General features: G+C 34.0%; 1 protein-coding gene across 5 annotated transcripts in view; it reads left to right on the forward strand.

The window, feature by feature from the left end:
* The window catches only part of dop (microtubule-associated serine/threonine (MAST) protein kinase dop), a 263,178-nt gene that overhangs the window by 200,248 nt on the left and 36,906 nt on the right, over positions 1 to 26,024 (forward strand). For 4 of the 5 annotated variants that reach the window (XM_069837714.1, XM_069837716.1, XM_069837718.1 and 1 more), the window contains 6 exons: positions 7,820 to 7,849; positions 15,637 to 15,712; positions 15,923 to 16,153; positions 18,068 to 18,299; positions 19,314 to 19,417; positions 24,004 to 24,234. In XM_069837714.1, coding sequence (XP_069693815.1) covers positions 7,820 to 7,849; positions 15,637 to 15,712; positions 15,923 to 16,153; positions 18,068 to 18,299; positions 19,314 to 19,417; positions 24,004 to 24,234 — 904 coding nt within the window. The remainder of the gene's footprint in view (positions 1 to 7,819; positions 7,850 to 15,636; positions 15,713 to 15,922; positions 16,154 to 18,067; positions 18,300 to 19,313; positions 19,418 to 24,003; positions 24,235 to 26,024) is intronic. The other variant, XM_069837715.1, reaches the window with a different exon arrangement.

Here is a 26,024-nt window from a genome sequence, read left to right on the forward strand (position 1 = left end):
CACTGGCCATATTCCATGTTATTGTTGGTGAAATTGCAGTGGTTTAGATTTTTCGGTTAGTTTTAAACTTTATTGTGTGCTGTAACATGCCTTTATATCCAAAGAAATTTACAAGATTAATTCTTTTGATGAAATATGGCTGTAGTAGGCCTATGCAATGTTGGCTGGGTGCCCGACAAAAATTCTTTACTGTTCAGGAAAATTTTTGAAGGTGTAGAGGACTTAACACATTATCTGCAAGGCTTGGGAATGTCATCAGGAGAGAAATATCAGGAACGATCAGTTCCTGGGCTCAGAAGTTTGATGAGATCACCATAATACTGTTACAAAGCCCGAAATTGCCTCCAAAAGAAGATGGATGGTCTGTCAGTAACAGAAGAGTAAGAATCTGACCTCATCTCTAGAAGAACAAACAGGAATTTGTCTGACATATTAGCATTGAGCAGCATACATTTACTTTCCTCATCAATATCAGTTCAGGACAGAGGAGCATTGAAGGATTATTCTCTTCACACAATTAGAATATTTGTCTCAAATTCTCATATTATATCTTTCCCTTTCCATTGGGGGTTGGTAGCTTCATGATTAAGTTATTGCTCAGCAAACCAAAAGTCTGTGGGTTCAGTTTTTTTTTTATAGGACAATGCATTTCCTCCATTGATCTAATCCTTCTGGAGACTCTATGACATGAGTTTACTCAGCCTCTAGAGTCGATGGCAATTCGGAAGGCGGTAGTCTGCTAGCGTTTGTGTCGAGAGAGACAGATAGAGAGGGCAAGGCAGAGTACAACATTGCCACATCCTACTTCACGTGCACGTGCGATGCAAATAGCACAGGAGAGAATTAAAATTATCAAAAGACAATAATGACCTTAGCCGTTGATTACTGTAAGCATGACACCAAACAAACCCTGTTCCTTCACTAACAATATTCTTTGCACGGTTCTCAAGCCCACACCACATGCTTCTGCAGTCGTCTCTTGCACGTTGGCAACGTTGCAGCCAGCATCAAGATGGCCGGCAGCGTTGTGCTCGTCAACGTTTTTAAAATAATTATGCAGTTTAAACAATATTTTCCTCACCTGCCTGTGCAATACTTGTTTTTTTACAGTCTCTTCTTCCATTTATTTATCTTACATACACACAGTAAATGTTAGTTTTACTTATTCAATGTATTGAAACACTCACACAAACGAACTTGGGAAGTACTTGTTACAGACTGATTCCGATTGGTTCTGCTGTACAAGCTTGTGACGTCACATGCCAGAAATGCTATGGCGCTTATAGCAGCTGACTGCCTTCCAAACTGCCGTCTAGTGTAATGCATATGAGTACCAGGGGTATTAGATGGAAGGTAAAGGTGGAAACATATAGAACTGGCATCATTCTGCTTCTAATGTCAATTGTCTAGAAAAGGTGGAAGCCTTAACCTCCCACTACCCTATGGCGGAAACACGTAGGACTAACATCATTACTGCTGCTAATGCCAATTGTCTGGGAGAGGTGGGAGCCTTAACCTCCCATTATTCTGTGGGACTTAATGGCCCATCATAGGAATACTTTTAACTTTTTACCTACCTTTCTATCAGGTGATCTTCTTTTCTTCTTTTTCTTCTTCTTCTTCTAAAACAAGGATGTAGACTGCTACCGTAGCACTTAGACACAAATGACCCATTGTGTACCACATAATCTGGAAATTAATCCAGAAGACTGCAGTATGTGATCAGCTTTGCCATGCTACTGGGTTTTATTTCCTGAAATTCCTCGGGAGACAGCATGTTTTTCTCTAGATAGCGATGCCTGATTTGGCTTAGACTTGGACAATCCAGCAAAATGTGAAGTGATGAGTCAGCCTCCATCCCATATTTTCTACAAGTTGAGTAATCACAAAGCCCCCGGATTCTTAGGTTCGAACCTATTCTGTTGCTATCTTGTTACTTTCGAAATATCACTGTTCTTTTCTGTTTTATGTACAAATGAATAACATACTTAAATTTTATAGGACTTACAAAGACCTAATTCATAGGTTAGGATCTAAAAGTACCTATTTTGCTAGTTAGAACTTAAAAAGTAGTAATTCGTTTTGTTTAACGTAGGCCTATAGGCCTACATCTGTACTTGATTTATTTTAAAGTATTTGTGGAACTCACTGAAATAGTATTGCCATTCTTTGCAGCATACATACATTATTGTAGGAGGTGTTCTTGGGAAGGAAAGCTCTACAATATGGCGAAAATGGATATCAGAGGACGACAGTCTGTAGAAACATGGGATAAATTTTAAAAGAAAAGGTGTATGTCAGATGTGGCGCAATTACGTATTCATGACATGACCTAAACTAGTCAGTGTTCTCTCCACCTATGGCGTGAGATTCGTTATCATTCAGTAGTGAACTAATGATACAGAGTTCAACTTCGTTATACAGCTGCTATTTAGATTTATAATGTTATTACAACGGGTATTTTAATATATATATATATATATATATATATATATATATATATATAATAGTTATAGAAATATATTAATAGCATGTTGCTTATATTTAATTTTTCCCATAAAGGCCTAGAAGATTTAAAATCCTAGAAAAATCCTAAAACGTGGTTTTAAAAAGTCTAATTTTAGTTTTTTAAAATCTAAAAATCCAGGACTTGGTCATCACTAAAGACCACTATACGCAGGTACTTATTCAGATGGCAGTATCTGGTCAAATGTCCGATTACCCATTACAAAGTTCTCCTTTCCAAAGACAGAAATTGTTTTGTTGAGTCAGGTTTTTGTTCTCCAATAAGGAGTTTAGCAAGTCTCATGGCTGATGTAGATCTCTAGGCTCCTAGTAAACCTTTTGTCAGGTTCTTCTTTACAGCCTGTTTCATTATACACTTAAAGATGCCAACCCAGAATTCTAGGCCATAGCATTGGATGGTAGTTCCACGCTTGGACAGTAGGTAGGCTTGTTCATTGCCGTACACTCCACTGTGTCCTGGGACCCAAATGAGTTGTACAGGTACTTTATTTCTTCTGGATAGGGTTTTCAGAGTAGTTCTTTATTCTTCAGCCAGCCTGGAGTCGACTGTATGTGCACTTAGTGCACCCAGTGGTTATCAGAACAAATATAAATATTCATGACTTGACATGATCTATTTAGGTTTTCCTGAGCACAAGCTAACATTGCAAACACTCCAGCTTGGAAAACCGTAGCATAATGACCAAAAGGGATAGATATTCTTGCTCTAGCTCTTACATCATAAATTCCTGCGCCAGTACCACTGTCAGTTCTGGAACCATCAATGAACCATATCAGACTACCAAATGGGAACCTGTTAAGGTAATCTTCCTCCCACTCTTTCTTGTTAGGAATAATACAAACAGGAGGATTTACATATATTCAGTATGAATCATACTACTCTGTCTCATGACAACAGTGGGACTGATTTCCATTGCCTTTTCCAAAGACATGTATTGCCAAGTGTTCCAGCCCTTTCTATCCATTGACCAAGGTCATGAGAGTTGAGAGGCAGCTAACATGGCTCCTTTTTTGATTGCCAGATCCAGGGGAGGCAAACATTGCAGGAACTTGTGAGCCTTGATTAGTGAAGTCCTCATGACTCCTGTAATACCTAAACATGCAACCAGTTATACACTATCCAACAAAGTCCTTGCTTGAAAAGTCAAGATCTGGCACCACCATACAACTGCTGTGTACATAATCATGGGGCACAAGACAGCACAATAAATCCAATACAGAATTTTCGGCTATTGCTCCTAATTACATCCAAATACTCATCTGCATGCCCAAAAGGCAACAGTAGCTTTTTGGTACGATATTCCACATGAATTTTCCAAATCAGTTAGGCATCAATGATTACTCCTAAATATTTAACTTATTTGTTTAATACTAAATGCTTATCAAATAAAGAAGCTTCTACTTTCCTTTTCTTCGTAAACAAAACTGTTTTGATTTTATTTGGACTTACATATAATCCCCCTCATGCACAAAGTCAGCACCCTTCTTAAAGCTTTGTTTTGAATCTCAAACAGCATGTTGACATGACGCCCAGAGTCAACATTATAAGCCTGATATAGATCATCATTATAAGCCTGAGTATAAAACTCAGCCCTATTAAGATCATCTATAAGATCGTCTATCACTGGACACCACAGTAAAGGTGATAAAGTACCCTGAGGACATCTTGCGAAAGACAGTTATTAAGCTGTCATTACGATGTTCTTTAACAATTCGCTGAGAGAGTAAGGTTATTATCCACCTATTTAAGGTGTTTTCGATATATTTTCTCTTTGTAGCTTGACATATGGAATTAAAGGATGTATTATCAATTGTTCTTACGATGTCCAGGAAAACCTACAAAGCACTGTGATTCTGTTAACCAATCCTTCAGTCCTTCAAACAAGGTGATGAAGGGCAGTATCATTGGATTTACCAGATTGGAAGGCATATTGTTTGTGATGAAGTGGATGCACTTTCAAGGCATTTCTTACATATCTGTCAACCAATTTTTTCAATGACTTTGACATAAGTTATAATACATTAATCAGTCAATAGGTTGGGTAAAATCATTTTCCCCTGTCTTTGGTGTGAATACGACCCTCATATTTCTCCAGAATTTCGGAATGTATCCCGTTTCAATGCAAGATCTGAATATTCTTATCAGTTTAATGACAATATCCAGTCCTTGTTGTAGCATGGCTGGGTATATACCATCCTCACCTGATGATTTGAAGGGTAAAAAGCCACGAATAACCCATTTAACTCCTTGAAAGGACACAACTTTAGAAGTGTTTTGAAGTCAACTGGCCTATATTTCTGTTTTATCTTGCTGAATATCATGACCCGAGAAATGCTCTTTAATCGAGTGCTTTAGCGTCTCTTACAATTACTTACTTGATTGAATCGAAATGACTCATCAGCAATTATGAAATAACATAACATAATTTTTCTAAAATGAACTATTGGACACTTATAATTTATATGTAGCGATAGTTCTGGAGCTAATTTTTATGTTAGATTGAACACAGATTGTGAAACCAGATTGAACACATTGCAGAATCATTTATCTTAAAGTCTTCACTCTGTTCTGTTAGTGGTAAAATATATAGGTAATTAATATTATTGTCTACATCCTAATCAATACATCATTCGTCTTTCTTTTCTTTATCCTATATGCTCCACATTTCCTGAATTTTGTTGAGTGCCAGTATTCTGAAGGACACTGCACTGACAAGCAAACATTCTCATGGGGGGGGGGGGGGTAAAAAAAAGTTAATATTTTTCTTCCACCATATTATTAATTTCAAAACAATTGTTTATACAAATTTTGGCCACTCGAGCGCAATTACGAGAGCCCCCCCCCCCCCCAAGAAGTAAGTTTCTCTGGGGTCGTTTCCAGAAGGAAAATACAAATTCTTGGAAAGATTTATTGGAATAGATACAGCAATTGTTGAGCTATTTTTCAACATATTTCCCACCCGAATTGAGACATTTCTCATACCGTGGGATCAACAGAGACGTGCAGAAACTGTCACAAACAGTTCCGATCCCAGGCAGCAGACTTTTACTACACAGGGATACAACAGTTGAACTCAAGGTATGATAAATGTCTCATTTCTAGTGGAGAATATGTTGAAAAATAGTTCAACAATCTCTGTATTTGTTCCAATAATTGTGTTTTATTTCTGTAAATGACCCCAGAGAAACTTACTTTCTGAGGGGCCCTCGTAATTATGCTCGAGTGGCCAAAATTTGTATAAACACTTGTTTTGATACTATTAACATGGTGAAAGAAAAAAATAACTTTTTTATCTGCCCCCATGAGAATGTTTGCTTGTGAGTTTATTTTTGTACTTTTATCCTGCATACTGATTCAAATCAAATTTCCTGGTCAGGTATTGGCAGAAAGTTGTTCTGGATTCCGATGTGTAAAAATGGTTTAATTTCTTGTAAATGAAGAACCAGTGTTAATGTATTTCATCCTAATTTATAAATTCATATGCTTTGACTAGCCATTTGTTGAGAGAATAACAAGACCACAAATGTGTACATTGAAGCTCCAAAGATCTTTCAATGGTTATGGTTTTATCCAAAATATCAAAATATTCTCTTAATATATTCTTGCATTGATTATATATTATTAGTATGGATGTAAAAGTGTCATTAATATCCTCTCGTAAGCGTTGTGTTTAGAAAGGCTATTGGTCCCATACTGGAAACTATAATAATAAGAGAAATAAATTTAACATTAGGACAGAATGTTGTTCTGGATTCGATGTGATAAAATTTGATTAATTTCTTGTAAATGAAGTACTGGTTTAGTGTATTTCATCCTAATTTATAATTTCATAAACTTTAGCTACCGGTAACCATTTGTTGAGGAGGAATAACAAGACCACAAAAGTGTACATTGAAGCTCCAGATGTGCTTTAATATTTGTGGTATTATTTAAAATATCGAAATGTTCCTTTAATACATTCTTGCGTTCATTATAATATATTACTAGTATGGATGTACAAAATGTCATTGACATCCTTTCGTAAGTGTTGTGTTTACGAAGGCTATTGGACACATATTGGAAATTATAATAAAGTGAGAAAAAATACAACCTTTTATCCCTTCTACAACTATATATCAAGGCTAGATCTTATCTTATGTGTTTTAATAAGAGATTAACTTCAACCATTTCTATTCTGAGATGTATTAGTCGTTTTTAATTTTTATCTATTATCTACTTGTGGAAATAGCAAGAATATAAATGTATGTGTAAAGTAGTTAATATAAGTAGCTGTGAGGCTAGTGCTGCCAGAATCAGGTCGGTGTTTGTGCTACAATATAATGAACCATTTTTCAAGTGTACTGTATGTGAAATCATTCAGGACATCCTCTGTCAAGTGTTTCCAAGTATTATTGATAAAAATTTAATATGATATAGAATTGGAGAATACCCTTTTTTTGCATCATGTTTACATTTACTTTAACTGAGAAATAAACAAAAACATAAAATAAGAGAGAATCTATTATGTTTTTTCTTCCGTCAAGTATACTAAAAATCGCATGTAAAAAATTAATTAGATTGTTTAAAAGGGAAAACATATAAGTAATTACAATCTTTAGATGCAAATATTTCTTACGTAAAAATATTGGATTAAATAATAAATTACTATAGCAATCATTTTTTCACATAAAAAGAATGAGATAATATGTTTTGTATTTTGATACTGTACACTTTTGAGGCCTTTTCACTAGCTCAAAGTGCTAACACTTGTTCTGTAAATGCTATATGATGATTATTGTAATTTTATTCTTCATCAGTTTATATCTTGATGTGAATATTTTTTTATTGTCATGCTGCTCACTGTTTTATCTTCTCTTGGTGTACATGTGTGTGAGTTCAAATATTTTAATTTTCATGTGGCTTGGATAACTCACCAGGTTAAATACAGTATTGTTGAAGATTTACACTTTTCTTTAAAATTATTCTATCCATTAAAAGTAATATTCATAATTTGGGAAATAAAACTTTGTAAGTTCTGTTTTATTTGCCGTGCACCACTTTTTCTGCAAACAGGATTATGCTGAAGATGTTATGTTTATTTGCAGTAGAGGATCCTTGTTGTAAACATATTGTACTGTGGTTATTATTTTTCAGTTACTTTCTGTTAAGATAGGAAGCGAGTTAATAAATTAGACAGATTGACACATGTTTCATGTAGATCAACTTGCGTCAGTAGTACACTTGTTTCAACAAGGATTCTCTTAATTCTGTAATTGTGTCCATGATTGCTGACACTGAATGTTTGTTTCATAGCTTGGCCTGGCTCTGTATCGCCACACTAGAGTAAGCTTCTTTTCATTTCTTTAATAAATTATAAGGATGTTCAGCCATCTTTTTCAGTCAACAAAGGTATATTTATCCTTTGTTTTTTTATAATTTTTTTAGTGAAACTGGATGCAATTTACTCTTTTTATACTGAGATTTTGAACTCCTTATATTCGTGCAGAAAATTGATTGTTTTTAATCAAAATACAGTTGAAAAATAACGAAAGTTTTTGTTTCATCTAAAAGTTTCCTTTATGAATCGTCATCAAACATCTCAAATTTCCTGTGTCGTTATACTTTCATAGTGTTAGTTGTAATAGTCTATATAGAAACTACATAGTAGTGACTTAAAAAGACATGTTTTACATAATATTGTACCAGTATGCTAAATTCTATTCTGCATCTATAACCCAGGAGTTTATGACTTTTCATGGGCCCGAAATATATCAGACATTCAAATATTTTTAACGTTTCAGTCAATTTACATTTCTTGGTGACTATTAAATCATTTCTATGTAGAGAAGTGTCTTTTCGTTCAACAAATGAAGAAAGAAGATAGATGAACATCCTTGAAATGCATGTCTCAAGTGTATTGTTACGAATTTGTAGTTGATACAGTCAGATTAAAAAAAATTCCCTACTAATTTTGAACACGTTTATAACTTTACACATCTTGCACCAAGTAGCAAGGCCACATCTGACTATATGAACTTCAGTCCTGAAAGTAGTGTGAATGATGTTTGTTTTTAAAACTGTTTTCAGCAGTATTGTAATGAGTATAATTTATTTACTTTTAACTGTCATTTACAGAGCATATAAGGTACATTAATCACCTGCATGTTAACTATTAATTTTGCATTCGTGTGTGACTTTATTGAGGAATTAGGTGAAACTGTAGCAACATGATTATATTCTTTCTTCTTAAGCACAGCATTAAGTTTCTTTATTTTGTGTTTTAGAAGTTATAATGCATAATCTTATTATTGCAGCTAAAATAATTATATACAACATAAAAGTGAAATTATAAAGAAAAGGGACTACTAAACAGTTGTTATTGAAATGAAAACAATATCATGTCACCTTAAAGCTTGCTAGAGATAGGAATCAATTCTAAGTGAAGGAAAGAAATAATGAAAAATGATAGATCTAATAAATGTTTTGAAACGGATTGGTAAATAAGTACTGAGAAAAAAAAAATTATAATCACCACCACCACCATCACCACCATCACCACCACCACCATCATCACCACATCACCACATGAAATTCAGAAGATTTTTATAATTATATGATTTCCCCCATATATCTCAATTTTCCTTCATTATTTCTTATATATCACTTGCTTGTTTCAGGAAATATAATGCATACTATTTTCTGAAGGGGGAACTACAGATTTGTGATAGTGGTAATTTAGGAGCGCTGTGTGTTTTATGCATGTTACTAAGCACCTGATCAATTTCACTGGAAAGTCCGTCCAGAAACTTAAAAATATTTTGATATTTTAAGTTGTAAAATATTTTCTATAAAATCATGCAAATTATTGAAAATTTTACTTGTATATAATGCTATCCAAGCAATCTGTTGCAATAAATAACACCTTGAAGTTCGGAACACATTGGTGTGTGCGATTTTACCGTGATCAATTCTGAGGTTACTTGTAGCAAAGAAACGATTCAGAGATCTTTAAATATATATTGTGCTGAGAGCACTTCGTGGTGGAAACAGATCCAAGGTGTGGGATTTGAACATGCTTACAGTTTGGACTGTCGTTCATACCACAACTTGTATCTGCTTTCACGTATCTATATATAATTGACTCACAGCATTGAAGTACTGTTAAGTATGAAGTTTCACTGCACTTTTGATTTGTATGCACAAAGCTTGATCACTAAGGGCTTGCATGAGTTAAGTAACATGATAGGTTCTGTCTGTCTCTCTCCCTCTGTCATAATTGCACTTCTGAAGTAACTGTGCAGATTTAGCATAAATTTAGTTTCTTATTTCATGTGATGGCATGGTATTTTTATTGTAATTAATTGACATAGGTAGATGATTTTAGTTGGGTGGGAGCAGGAATGGACATTTGTCTCAAATTGAGAATAATGATTTACAAATATTGTATTAAATATGTTAGAGTAATTACGCAATGCCCAAGTGGCGAAATGTGTGTCAAAATGATACTGTGCATTCAAATGAGTGCATAATATTCATCTGCTATGAAGTACTGCACTGTTTCGTTCTTCTGGTTACTGGCTGCATTTTTAATAATTGAATAGATATATGACATTTTACGAATATAAAAACAAGCTATAAGAGTGTATATTACAGCTCAGAAATCATGAAAGATACATATTTTAACTCTTCTTGCTGTGAGCCAATTACTATATAAAGAGAAACTGTCACTAAGAGAAGGCGAAGTCTTGTAAGAAAAAAATTGAAGAGTCACTTAATTTCCCATAGAATTTTGAAATATAACTTTCCTTACTGCTTATGAAGTTCAGGGTTTGAATCACATTTTCGTAACATCTTTCATTATTTATTTACTTCATTGATATTTTTCAATTGCAGACTGTGTCTTATTTTAACACATTGTTGACCGGTACCATGCCTCCAGCTGATTACCCCAGTCCAAGGCATTCTTAACAGAAACATTGGTGAAGCCCACGGTTTTAAGTAAATTAATTTTACTTTACTAAACTGTAAAGAATTTTGATGAAACTTACGGAGCATATTCCTGAAGTAGGCCTACTCTAGTAGTTTCTCAGGTGTGGTAAGCTGTGTAAAAGTCACCTCTATGCAGAATTCCACAGTTTTTGCAAATGTACCTTGTTTTACTGTGCTTTCCCCTAAGTGAACAAATTCTCCCTTTCTTTTAGGTGAGATTTCCACCAGAAGATGTTCTTTTATTTTTATAGAAAGTCTTCTTTTATTTTTATAGAAAGACTTCCTGGTGGTCTTTGCATGGGGCACCTTCAGAAATGTCGACAGGGCCAGACTCTTGTGTGTCTTCACTGTCACTAATCCACTCTCTTGCCACTGCCAGTAAAAACTACTTCTACTAATTAATCAAGTAGAAGCCTATTTTATTGTCCCGTTTCAGAAACTTTTGCAAGATGTTGAAGTAGGATAAGTTTTGAACTGCCCGATCAATGTTTTTAATGTATTTTAGTATATTGTATAATGCACTTAGGTTTTTTCATTTCTTCTCCTGACATACCATCTTGTTTGTCATATAGTGTTAATATCATCTGAACTGGCCTTTTGTCTTTCCACACAACATGCAAGATATCCCTTTTCTGCGTGAATGTCATTTCCTTGCTTTGAAGACTTTTGGAATATTTATCATCTGAACTGGCCTTTTGTCTTTCCACACAACATGCAAGATATCCCTTTTCTGCGTGAATGTCAATTCTTTCAGTTCATTTGGCTATCCCTGGTTTTTTGTAGTGGTACCACAGTCTAGTATATACAGTCACGAAGCTCAATACGTAGTAAATATGCATCCATAGATAGTTGCTAACCACTAGGGTCGCCAATATCGCCTCATTACAGAAAATGCGAAATAGTACTGGCACAGTCTATTGTTTCTAGCACCTTCACAACTCAAGCTTCATGACTATATACTAGACTGTGGTGGTCCCATACCACATACTCTTGTTTTGTGTCCTTCAATTACATGTCTGCTAATTTTACACTATTATAATAGTTATCTTGCTATAAAGAATGTCCCATAACCTATCTAAAATAGTTTTATATTAACGTTATAGGGTTGACCAAAGTGTACCGTTTGGATTAGTTCACATTCTACAGTTTGTTACAGAAATTCGTAATAACACAATTACGTTTTTAACGGTACATCCTATATTTAATTTCATAAATTTGTTGTACTCTTCATCCTGATTCAAATGATTTAAGGATGAAGTGTCATACTGTATCTTTGTATTCACGTCATTCATTAACAAAACAAAAACAATTTAAAGGTCATGTGTACATTTTTAGCTGTTTCATGAAAAAAATATATTTTGAAATGTAAATTTCGATACAAATATTCAAATTGCTTCCTCTCTTCTGCAATACACCTTTCAAAATAATTTTTTGTATACAGTCTTGTGACATTTCCCAGCATTTTGGAAGGAATACATCTGCATGCCTCCAAGATCTTGTTTTGCAGATTCTCTATATTTTCTGGCTTTGTATCGTAAAATTGTGATTTTAAGTGTACCCAAAAAAAGAAATACAATGATATTAGGTCTATATATGGAGAGCGTGATTGTCATCTTATTGGTCTTTTGGATGTAATCCATCTTTATGGGAATTCCTCCTCCATACATTCACAAATAATTGCTGGATTGTGCACTGGCGAAACCCTCTGCTGAAAGAACATTCAAAGTTCTATCTTGAAGAGGTAGTTCTGATAAGAAATCAACCAGAGAATTTTGAAGATATTGTAGATATATGGCGACTGTTAAAGTCTCTTGGTAAAAGTATGGACCTAACAAGCGTCTATCTAAAATCCCACACCATATATTAGTGCCCCAAACTTGTTAATGATTAGTTTCTCGCGCCCAATAGGGATTTTCTGCAGCCCAGCTTTGTGCATCATGGCGATTCACTAATCCATTGTCACGAAATCTTGTTTTATCACCCATGAAACTTTAAATAGAAAACTGGGATCATCATCTATTTTAATCATTGCTTGAAAAAGCAAAATTCTAACATCTGTCATAGTCTGTATACCCTAAGATACTGCACTAAATCCAACTTGAATGGATGCTACTTCAAAATCCAATGTAATGAACTTTTGGATATACCTGATTCGTTGCAATATCCCTTATGGATATTTGTGGATTTTGATCAGCATAAACCATCACTGCTACTGAATTATTATCTTGTCACTTTCTACTTATGTCCTGGTTGTTTATTTGATATTTCTTTATCACGACGAAGTTTTTGTTCAAGTCCAACGAAAGTATTTTTAGAAGGTTGTCTTCGTTCTGGATAGTATTCAAGATAATCTGCAACTATTTCGTGAAGTTTTCCTGCACTTTCTATAAATAAAAAATCATATCCACATATTCTCCATTGCTCTTTTAGTAACAAACAGCCAAATGATATGAGAATTTATTGTCATGGAAACATCATGGACTACATAATTAGTACTTTGATTTTTATTGTATCTGTAAATTTAATATTAATTGTAATTATAATTGTAATTGTATTCTTAATATTGTAGTTGTAATCCCCTGGTAGAGGGGAAGAGAAGGCCTGTTGGCCTTATCTCTAACAAGTAAAATAAATAAATAAGTAAATAAAAAATAATATGTGTATTAAAACTTACTTTTTCAAAAATATTTTTCCATGAAATAGTTAAAAATGTATACATAACATTTAAATAATATTTTTGTTTTGTTAATGGCCTGGATACAAAGCTATGGTACTTCATACTTATTTAATTTGAATCACGATGAAGAGTGAAGAGAGTGTCCCATTAAAATACATTTGTGTTACTACCAATTTCTTCAACACTCTGCATAATTGCCAACTACTCCAAATGTTAGGTTTTGTTCAACCCTAAAACGTAAATATATATTTCTTAGATATACCAGTACTAAAATATGTTAGTTATGGGAGAGTCCCAAAGGTTATGGGGCACAGTATATATATATGCCATATACCAAGAAAAGGTTCGAAGACAGATAATATGGTTTCATCTAACATTTTTCCCTCATCTGTATAAATCATATTGAAATTATATCCAGCTTCAACTTCGGATGCCATTTTTACCAAAATGCCACATTGGCCACTGCCATTGCCACTGAAATTTAAGGAGAATGTAGTCTAAAAGAAGTTGAAACTTGCAAATCCATCCTGCGTCAGGCTGAGCTGGGAATTCTCAGCAAAGTGTAGATATGTGTGAATCTTTTCGAAACTATTACAACTCATTGCTTTAGGAAATACTGGCGTTACTGTCAAAGGATCTGCTGACCAATAATCTTTCGACCACCTGTCCCATTAGTATTACCAGTACAAGGATTATTTTTATGTCCACTTCTGCGACTTCACACCGCTATAGATATTTAGAAGAGATTTTTGCAATGTTGTGTTCTGTTGGCGGTATAAATTTGTCTATGTAACAAGCAAGTCAATAAAGTAAGTCATCATCAAAAATTATACCTAACACTTCCCTTATATTATTAGGTTAATTATGTGCTACTGTCATTTCTGGTTACCATACACTGGTGGAACATAATTTTCTATCCACTCATGTGCAGTAACTGTGAAATGTTTATTTATAACATGGCAAAAGACATTAGTTTACTGTTTCCCTGTCAGAATCAATTACTAGTATTGATCTTTTTGGCAACTTAATGTCCTCATTGTCACTTACATCACTATTATCTTGCGAAAATAATTCCTCTGTTACAAGAATTTCATTATCAGTTGAGCATTCTGACTGTACATCGAAATGTAATTAATAAATAATTCTCGTCATCATTCAAAATATCCTACTTACTAGATAGCTACATCTTAGAAAACTCGAGGTTCTCTGGCTCCTCTAAACAGCCAGTCAAAACATGCACAGAAAAGGATAAAGATTGAAAGAAAATGAAAGAAATACGAAGTCACGTGACCTTACTAAAGGATACAAGTAACCATACAACTACAATATATACTTTCATAACCAGTCAGCAACAGTTGGCAAGGAAAATACTGTATGTATCGATACTGAACCAGGCAACAGTGTGTTAAATTCCCTGTAATTAAAATGAAAATGAAGTTTTCAGTGTATAATTAAAATAGTATTTGGAATGTTTTGCTTCCTGTTTTTATTTTGTATTCATAAAGGAATTTTTAAATAATTTTTTATCAAATTTCTGTAATATAAGATAAATTAAAATTATTTTAAGATCTGTACATCAGAGTGCATTGCATAAAGTCTTGAATTATTGATGCAGTATTATGTTAAAGATTAATCGACAATCATTCCCCGAGCAGAGTTAGACTACAGTTGAGTTGGGTTTTAATTTTGTAACATTATAGTTGAGAGATATGTTTATTAAAATCAATTATATTTGGACCACTCGACTTAGGATGGAGATATTTAAATTTAAAGGGACATGACAGAGGAGTGAAAAGAAAGGTAATGATGCGTACATTTTTTTTTCATTGTAAGAAAACGGAAAGCTCAATTAACAAATTGTGAAATTTACAATTATACTGCACTTGCTCTTAAAATTCCAGTTTTTTTTTTAATTAAGTAGAATGCTTTTATATTTATGCCTTATGCTGAGTCCATAGTTAGCTTTTCTCACCTGTAGTTGATTTTTTACAATACTGATACAAAATACTGGTTAAAGAAAAATTAATTTCGTAAGGCCTTCATATTTAGTAGTATCAATTCATATAGATGCTTTGAGTGTTACAGACTTAGTGGAAAATTGTAAATCATGAAATAGATAAAGCTAATTTTGAAAATTAGAATTCAAGTTTTTCTACATGATGTATAATTTATTTTACATCCATGCAATATTCAACATTTGACATATAGTGTGTTATGTACATTTTTATTTTATTATTATTTTTAATGTTATGAACTTTAAGAACTTGAAACAACCATGCTGTCCTTACATAGCTAACACAATAGTCCTTATTGATATATCCTATTAGGTGCTGTTTTTACTCTTTGTCCTGTTTGGAGGTCAATGAATTCTAAGTCATGTTGCTATATAAATATGCATGGGTTTGATGTGACTTGTACGTGCAGCTCACATGAAACTGATTATATTTTATGTTGTATTTTACAGTAGTCCAAGTCGATCACCTGTAGTGGATGATGAGATAGTGATGATGAATACTTTATATAAGGAAAGATTCCCCAAGGTACGTAAGTAAAAATATATGCTGGTAACACTCAAGTATATCATACCTGAGTATGTTGATTCAAGAAATGTTTTACTGTAAAAAATTGATGTATGTTGTAATATATCAATGATTGAGTTTTTGTAAATTTATTTATTGGGATTTATCTCCATGTGTTTATGGAAGATTGTTTTATCAATTATTCGTTTTTGTTGCATATGAAAATTTCAGGCTACTCAACAAATGGAAGAACGCTTACAAAGTTTCATTAACGATAACAAATCTCTTGATGCTAGAGAAAGTTACGAAAATATGCCAAAAGATTCCGTTCCAATCGTCAGGTTCGTTCATCATCAAGTGATTGAAATGGCAAGAGATTGCTTGCAGAAATCTGAAGAGAAACTTGTTACAAGCAGATACTTCTATGAGATGTCAGAGAATTTGGAGAGATTATTGTCAGAGGTATGGTGTTTTAATCTGTATCTTTCAGTCTTATTTCATACAAACAGGACTGTTTTATGTATGTTTTTATTATCTGCCTCATATATTCTGAGAATAGTTGTGGATTGGTGCTATTGGGGAAGAATTCTTTGTAGTTTAGTTCCATACATCTAGCCATTCAGCTTATGCATATCCTGTGTTTCTGATATGAGTATAAAAATAGTAATATGTAGGAACAGGGCCAGATTTAGGTATAGTGCCGCCCCTAGGCAGTGCTAAAATTTACCATCCCCCAACTTTCACAAACAGTTCATGAGCAGCTATTATACAAGTCGTGTTTAGTTTAAATTAATTTTAAATTAAATGTTACAATTCAGAAAACAATAAATTACTGGAATCAAAATACATGTATCTTACTTGTGAATTATAAAGATTTACTTCGCACTTTCTTCACAAAACATTGATGATGTCATCAAAGTCGATCTGACGAAGCACATCAGATTAGATGCAAAGAAATATATTCAAACTTATTTATTATTGAAACAAAATTGAGTCCTTTATGAAGGGCAAGCTGTGGTTTATTTTTAAGCATTGGTTTCTTGGTGGTATAATTATTATGAGTATTTCTTACTTCAATAGGAAATATAAAGTAAATTGAAAAATAAACTCCAACTCTTGCGGAATAAGCCTTCTGTATCGAATTATACAGTGCACATCCTGGAAAGTGATTAAATAATATTGTTGACGTTATATTATATTGGAAATGTACTGGTAACTGAGAGTTTTGGTTACCATTCATAGCAATAATGTAATAAACACACATCCAATTTTATTTTCAACAATGCATTCTTGTTTATACAAGCAGTTAAATTTAAGCACTTGCATAATATATATATATATATATATATATATGTATATATATATATATATATATATATATATATATATATTTTAATGGACCGAAGTACCAGTGCCGGAGAGAATTTTTCTCCGTTCCATTACTCTTACATCACTTGCATAATATAATAATGTGATACCAGCATTACAACATAACTATGCAGCTGCACACTTTCCTTTTACTCTCGCCATGGTCACGACCATGTGATAACAAAACAATATTCGACTTCCACAAGGTGTTCAAGAACAAACTTCAGAAAAGATTTACTAACAAGTCTTTTAAAAAGAAATTTCACTGTAAAATTAAAATGTAAAAATACAAAAAGGAACAGAAAGAGAGAGAGAAAATCCCCCCCCCCCCTGGAAATTTCCGCCCTAGGCAACTGCCTAGGTTGCCTAGGCCTAAATTCGGCACTGTGTAGGATGATGCGTTTTAGGCTACAATAGAATTTTTATTATGTTCTTTAAGTAAATTTAAGCTATGGAAAGTGTTTAGTGTCTGAATTTAATGGAGTTGACAGTAATGTTGGACTCGTGAACAAAATTACAGTGGAATATGTATGATAATACTTTCTTGTGTTAAATTCTAACATACCTTGTTTACATGTTTTGACCTTTTATGGGTCATCTTCAGAACTGGTCGTTGCTGGTCTTGGCGCCTCTTGTTTTGTTTCCTGTGAGTGTGTGTTCATGTGGTGTAAAGTGGAGTCAAACACTCTTTGATTCCGTTTTACACTGCACGAACACACTCTCACAGGAAACAAAACAAGAGGCGCCAAGACCAGCAACGACCAGTTCTGAAGATGACCCATAAAAGGTCGAAACATGTAAACAAGGTACGTTAGAATTTAACACAAGAAAGTATTATCATACATATTCCGAAGTGATACAGTGTTAAAAGTTGTGTAATCAAGATGTAAAATTACAGTGTATACCGTAATATTTTGTAAAATTTCATATTTATGTAAAACACGTTACCTGTGTTTTTTATAACGTGTATATATTTGTGTTTGACTTATTTAAAAACTTTTATGTTAGACGAAAGAGAAATCACCTGAAGCAGCTGCAAGATTGACTGGAGCTATTAAAAAGCTACTTCTAATAATATCAAGACCAGCTCGATTACTTGAGTGCTTGGAATTTGATCCTGAAGAATTCTATCATTTACTTGAGCAAGCAGAAGGGCAGGCTAAGACATCTCAAGGAATAAAGGCCGACATTCCACAGTATATCATAAATAAATTAGGTTTGAACAGGGATCCTATAGCAGGTACGATTTCATTTTCTTACACGCAGTTTCTTTACAGATAGAATTACACTGTTACAGATTTAAAAATTCAGTATCATACCATTCCTTCTAATCATTAAAAACCCGTTTTTGACAAATTTGAGTAATTTGGGCTGCAGTGGACATTTGGGTACTTCACATAGAGATTAATAATACGAGGTTTAATGTGGAACAAAAAAAAATTAGCGCCAGTGTGTTTCAGAAATTAGTACGAAGTATTATAAACCAATTGTTCCTGATGAAAGACATGTTCTTACAGTGTTATCATTCAGTAATACTTGATTATATAATCATATGAAGTATGGATTATGCAACTAGTTCTCTCCACATTTCATTTGTTTTCTAATATCACATCTATTCCATTAAGAAACAGTATTTAAAGAGTTCTCATTTTTATACAAAATTAATGTGGACTATGTATTAGCCTAGATCATATATGTAACAGATTGCTCATCCCTATGTTAAAATTGGCAGCACTTTGAAGAGAACAACCACCAGGATCGCCACCCATCCACCGTAAACGAACATGAGATGGCAGTACAGTCGCTAATGAAATTCAAATAGGAGTTATGACGTGACTCCTTATGTAACAACTAGATGACAGCATAGTAAACCTGACAAAAGTTGTTACCGTCAAAGCCTATGAGACTGAGCAATCTGGATATATATGATCTAGGGTATTAGTAAGAAATCTCTTACTTAATTTTTATTGAAAATGCGCAAATACACAAGAATACTTTACCACTCAGTGCAAGTCATTAAAAAGAAAATATAGCTGATTGTGTAATAATTGTTAGCATTGTTTTATGCTGTCTTTGTCTCGTTAGTGACATGACAGTTCAAGGATTGATATATTATTGTTCATTAGTTTCCATAGTGAATAAAAATTCATTTCTTACATATGAGGTAGTGCAATGCGAGAAAATATGTATTTATTTTTGTAAATTCACAATTTTTGTTCAGATGTGATCAATAAATACTGATTTCGTCTTTTAGAACTGCAAGAAGATCTGAGTCAATTAGAAACTACGTGTTCCTCGCCAGAAAAATTTCGATTATGTATACCTCAGTCAACACCAAAGGATGAGAAAGACTCAAAGGTACGATATTCTACAGTATTATTTCTTCCTTTATTTTCAGAATGTAAATGTATGTGTATTTGCATCCATGTGTGTACACACCACTGGCATATTCTAGGAAGCAGTACTCATGCTCCAATGCCTAAGTCAGCCTTGGTTCAGTTTCCTGATTGGATTTTTTCAGAGGTTTTTTCCAGCTGTAATGTCAGACCTAAGAACTAGTCTATAAGGTCTATACTATACAAGTCCATTTTTTAACAAGTATTTTAGTATATTATTTTAACTTTTAGTCTATTAATAATAGTTTATGATTTGAGAGAATTTTGCATCCAATCCACTAGGCTGTGTTATAGAAGTTTCTGCTTTCCAGAATATAATGTAAGACCTTGTATTTCGTCAAACCTTTTGGCCAAATCAGATTAAGGTGGAGTTTCATAAGCTTATTCCCTGTGTGGAAACTACTTTTTTAATTAATTGTACAGTTTAACTCTCAATTTAAATACATGTTTCCTAATATGAAATGGTATCTATATAGATTGGCCTAGAGCAGACGTGCCCATGGCGGGCATTTTGCACTTTGTGCCTCCGTGCACCCATGGATGGGTGCTGAAAACTGTTGCAAATGTAAACAGACAGTGTCGCACATTCAAGCGTAGTGTAACCAAGAATGAACATCACTGGTGGTTTGTAAAATGGATAGGTCCACTGACACGGCATTCATTTCTGTGTTCATTTATTAATTCATTCATTCTTTCATTTACTTATTTATTACTCGGATGTTTATTTAGTTACCAGTACTTTTTTCTTTCTTTCTACCTTTGTTTGTTTGTTTATTCATTTCTTCCTTTCTTTCTATCTTTATTTCTTTGTTTCGTTCGTTCTTTCTTTTTCTTTCTTTCTTATTTAATCTGGTAGAGATAAGGTCATCGGGTCTTCTCTTCCACTCTATCAGGGGATTACAACTACAATATCAAGAATACAATTGAAATTAAAATTGGAATTAATATTAAATTTACAGTTACAATAAAATCAAAATACTAAAACATTACCTGATTAATAAAGACTGGACAATTTATTGTATAATTTAAGAACAAAGAAAATATTAGCTGCTGAAGTACAAATTAAACGTAGAATAATTATCTAGGTATGAAATCACTGGAGATTGAAGTATTTTATGCTACAATAAGAGAACTATTTACAAAGAGAACAGAACAAATACCAGCACTACATTTAAAGTTATTCAAGATTTCCAATGAGAGGAACAGTTTCTTTCTGTTCAAACTGCCGAACGTGCCAAATTCTTAGTATGTGGACACTCTATTATAATAAAAACAAATATAATGTTGAGTCACATTACAACATCAGACATTCTACACCTATGGAATAACGGTTAGCACGTTTGGCCGCGAAACCAGGTGACCTGGGTTCGAATTCCGGTCGGGGCAAGTTACCTGTGGGTAAGAGATGCTAACCCAAGGGTGCACTGTGCTGACGACTGCTGGTCTAACACATAAAGGACATGATGATGATGGTGATGCATAAAAACATATGAAATCAGTTTAAACATAAACACATTTTATGTATTTGCGTTGTGTAGAAGCATTTGGAAAAGTGTCTATTTCTGTTACACTACACATATGTTCAAATTTTCCAGATTGTTTTTGAACAGATTTTGGGCCATCCATGCTTTCTCGTTTGCCTCGTAATCTGTAGGATGCATCTTCACACCATTGAAACATTGAGGCTCTTTTTATTTTTCAATAAATAGTGGCCGTAGTCTATCAGATCTATCTGCATTCATAGCGAAAAGCACTGAGACCTACTGCTTTTTCTGCCTTTCTTCACGATATGGATCACCCTTTACTGCCAATTTTGTATCCAGCAGCAGATTGTAGAAGAGGCCAAATTCATCGGTATTGTAAATGTCTTTCAGACTATATTTCCCTATTGTCATTGGCAGGTTACTTTTCTAATGCTATACAGTAATTTCGTTGACATTGTTTGCTTCACCAAAGACTTTTCGCCCAGAAATACCACACCTCTCCAAAGTAATACAGTCACTCTGTAGATACTCATGTTCAATTTCTTTGCGAATTCTAGTGTTGTTTCTTTCAAAATTTTACCAGATATAGGCACGTTAGGAGTGTATTATTGGAACCAAATCATAATGTATTTTTGATGAACATGATGTGTGGGTCCAATAAGCTCTTTTACAATAATTGAATAGGTAAGTCCGTCAAAATTTGACTGACATGCCCATTCAATTATTATAATGTATTTTTCCAATTCAGAGAACTTTCCATCCTGCACTTGCATATGTTTTTCAGTGCTCGAGCTTTTTTGCCGAGAATCATAGTTAATGTTGATTATGGCAAATTAAGGTGCTTTGCAATGTTCACCTTTGCTTCATTTGGGTTGTTTCTCACGTCTTAAATTATTGTTAATTTGTCCTGTATTGAAGGACACTTTTTTTTTTATAGCAAACTCATTTTGCACAACACTTCTGATACACAAAGAATGAAAGACTGCTACTCTGTTCTCAGATCACAATCTGCTGTATTATATTTTTCCCTCTTATTTTCAGAACAAGCTTAAACTTCTATTTTGCATCACCAAATACCGATACGGATTCCACTTCTTCTACTTAGTTTCTTGTAACAGTTTACATCCTCTTGCATCATAAACATACCCTCCAGTATCCTTGCATTAGACCTACACATCATGCTGGTCACTTGGTGCACAGGATTTAAACTATAAAAACTGTCACATTTTGTTTCTCGGTCTGTACAAATACAAAATAATTTTCGAATATATATATTGTTGGCAAATTTAATCTGCCAATTTAACATATGAATCGCTTTATAAAGAAAGGGGCATCAGTCACATTTTTTTCGAAATTGAGTTAACATTGAATTTCCCATCTTGAATGCTCAACACATCATTTTATCAAGAAAATAAACCAGTCCAACATTTCTTTCATTGTGATATTGTGTTCGGAATGTGAGCGTTTTGTAAAGGAAGAGGCATCGGTCTGGACAGTTTTTATTCATTTCCCAGAACTTAGCTAAACTGGACTGAAGCCCATTCTTTATGAAGCGATTCATATACCGGTACTAGATTGTAGCTAATCCAGCCCTCAGTAATTCGGCCTCTCAATTATTATCTGGCCTCCTTCAAGTGTACTTCCCATCACTTCTGTCATAGTTTTCTGGGAAATTTGCACTGGCACCGTGTGTTACACTGTTTTACTTATACACGTATATACTTATATATGCATACTTGCTCCTGCCACATGTGGAACATTCTAGTTTTGGTTTAGAAGTGCCAGTGGAGTGGTTGGCGCAGCTTATAACATTAAATTTAATGGCATTTTTAAGCACTCTCAGTAATCTGGCACTCTTGTTTATCTCTGCGCAAGGAGTGGCCGGATTAGCAAGAGTCTAACAGTATAAGTGCAGAAAAAAGCTTGTGAGGAACAAGAAAAATTTACTAACAAGTGAGAAAAACATGTAAATGAATAACTTACCGATACAAGGAACAGTTTTACATGGAAAATCGAAAGAAAGTTCGAAGTGTAATGTAGAAATGCGAAAACTGTACAAGTGAGAAACGTATATATGGGGTTTTACTGCGGTGATGAAAGTGACAACACAGTGTAGGGAAAAGAAGTGATGAAAGCATGGAATATCATAACTCAACAGTTTATTCAACTGACTTGAAGGGTATTTTAAAATTACTTATTTATGGTAATAAATCAGTAGGTAATTGGCCATATTGTTTGTTTGTTTTTTTTTTTTTTTTTTTTTTTTTTTTTTTTTTTTTTTTTTTTTTTTTTTTTCCCCCCAGTAAATCACTTAAATTTTTATGCATGCTTTCATTATCCCTCTCTTTCTCTGCCAGCTTGGCACTTAGACTCATCACCAAAATGAAAGTGAATTAAAAAATTACTGGTATATCTGTTTATGATATCAAGCACTGAGTCTAATAACTGCGTAATGTATCCCCTTGGTAAACATACTCTCATATTTCCCCCTTAGTGTTTTCAGTCACAGAACTTCAGAAAAATGGGGGAGGGAAGAGAATGGTACAAGATAAAATATGGTACTTTTTAAGGAAAGGAATGCAATAATCAACTTTGTTTTAATACCATGTAGTGTGATCAGTGCTTCAGTTTCCAGGTGGATCAAAATATACATTTGTCTCCTTGCATCTCTCGTGTCCAACTTTATCCCTATTGACATTATGAATCAACTTTCAGCGTGAATCAGAATCCATGTTAAAAAGGTGTCCACTCTTCGGGCAATTCTCCTGCTACTGAGAGAAATTTATTTCAGCCATACAACATTTTCCTTAAGTGAAATTATTATTTATCATTACTAAGTATGTGATGGCCGAAATTTTGTAAAGATTGAGGAAAAGAATTCCAGACAAACGTCCTAATGTTGTTTCCATCATTAGCATTACAACCAATAATTGCGATGTCTACATTAAGTTGACATGTCTTGGTGTAATAATATTTACGTGAATTTAATAGACATTGAATTTATATGTTTGAGTACTTGTTATAGTCTGTATTATATTGCTAATTGGAAGTACTCATATTCTAGGTTCCTTCAGAAGATGATTTCGAGATTGTTAAGCTTATATCTAATGGTGCATATGGAGCCGTGTATCTAGTGCGTTTAAAAGAAACGCATCAAAGATTTGCTATGAAAAAAATAAGCAAGAACAATTTAATGCTTCGAAATCAGGTGGATCAAGTGTTTGCAGAACGAGATATAATGAGTTTCACTGACAATCCATTTGTTGTCAGCATGTATTGCAGCTTTGAAACAAAGGTAAATATTACAAAGTTTAAGGCATTGAATTAAAAAAAACACAAAGTATTGATATTTTGTATTTGAAGATTGTTTTAATGTTAATATTGAACATTTACTTAATCTCTTCGATAGTTTAATGAAATTACAGGTGTTGTTATTTTTAGACAATATCGTTTTTTTATTGTAAATATTTTCTTAGTTTTTTAGAGATTGATAAATGTAGCGCTCAGAATACAAGTGGTGCAAGTCCAAAAATTAAACATTTGCTAATTTAAGGTTTAAAAGATACAACAGTATAAGATCTTTCAAACGAATAATAAAATGAATCTATTGTTTAATGTTTTGGCAGTAGATAGTAGCACTTTACCAGAACACTGGAACAGATTGCCATTTTTTCAGAGGACAAGTGAAGTAGTCCACCTCACTTAGCAAGTTGTGCTATTTACTTTGTGGTTTGTTCTTATATTCAGTAATTAATGTTATTTTTATTTGTGTGATGAATTGAAAAATTATTTAAATCAAACTAAATGTTAGCAGTACCTGATGCAACTGGAAGCAAGTGAGATACTGAAAATGAAGGTAAAGAAAAAAAAAATTCAGGTTATTAGATATGTATTAGTTACGTTATGGTTATGTTACAACTGTGTTTCATTTTGTTTTATGCAAGTCTTCAAGTGATAAACTGTTGCTCTTATTTGTGCAGATTATAATATAACTATTAGTAAAATATGATACAAAAGTATGGAATTGAATTAAATTTAAAAGGGGGAGGGCTATGACAGCCCTGGCTCTGCGACCTGAAAGATCTATTGCTCATCCCCGCCATAATATCCTATCAGTCCAATAGTTTGATGTTCTTAATGAACTCATACAAAAGTACGAGGGTAAGTCAATAAATAAGTCGCGAATGTCGGTTTACCAAATACAATTTTAAATTCCACGCGCATATTTTTCCAGTAGATAGCAACATATGTATGCTAGACAGTAGAGGCTGTACTGTATACTGCAGCCCATGGTCAGTCAGTGGCAGCCAGTGCAAGATGGCGGGTGTGCTTCATGAGTGTACATGAGAAGAACAGCATGCAGTTGTGCGTTTTTTGTGGGCCAAAGGACTTCTACAGAAGAAGTGCATTACGAAATGCGTCCCATGTATGGTGAGAACTGTCTATCACGGAAAGCTGTGTTCAGATGGATCCAAGAGTTTAACAAGAGATGGCGAAGCATCAGAGATCGGGAGCAGCCTGGTCGTCTTGCAGAGGTGTCAACTGAAGTCACAGTGCAGCATGTGAAACACATCATTCATAATGACCAACATGTGACGATTGATGACGTAGCCATGCTGTAGATTGTTCGCATGGAACTGGTTACAACATCATGCATGAGGAACTGAAGTTTCGTAAAGTTTGTGCACCCCTGCCAGTTGTCTGCTTAACACAAAATGAACAGAATGGGCCTGTCCTTGCAGCACCTCAATCGGTACGGTGAGGAAGGAGAGAACTTCGTACAGCAAATTGTTAAAGGGGACGAGTCGTGGGTTCACCACTTTCGACCAGAATCCAAATGATCCTCCATGGAATGAAATCATTCTGCCTCCACATCCAAAAAAAAGTTCAAGACAATTCCATCAGCCTGCAAAGTTGTGGTGACCATGTTGAAATTTCAACCTAACGGTCAGACTGCGAATGCCCTGTCATACTGCATCGCTCTGTGAGAACTGCGACAGGCCATTCATTGCAAACAACCTGGACTCCTGACAGCGGGCATGATTCTTCTGGATGACAATGTCTGCTCACACACGCCAGACAAAC

The sequence above is a fragment of the Periplaneta americana genome, chromosome 10 (genome assembly GCF_040183065.1).
Source record: "Periplaneta americana isolate PAMFEO1 chromosome 10, P.americana_PAMFEO1_priV1, whole genome shotgun sequence".
Taxonomy (NCBI): domain Eukaryota; kingdom Metazoa; phylum Arthropoda; class Insecta; order Blattodea; family Blattidae; genus Periplaneta; species Periplaneta americana.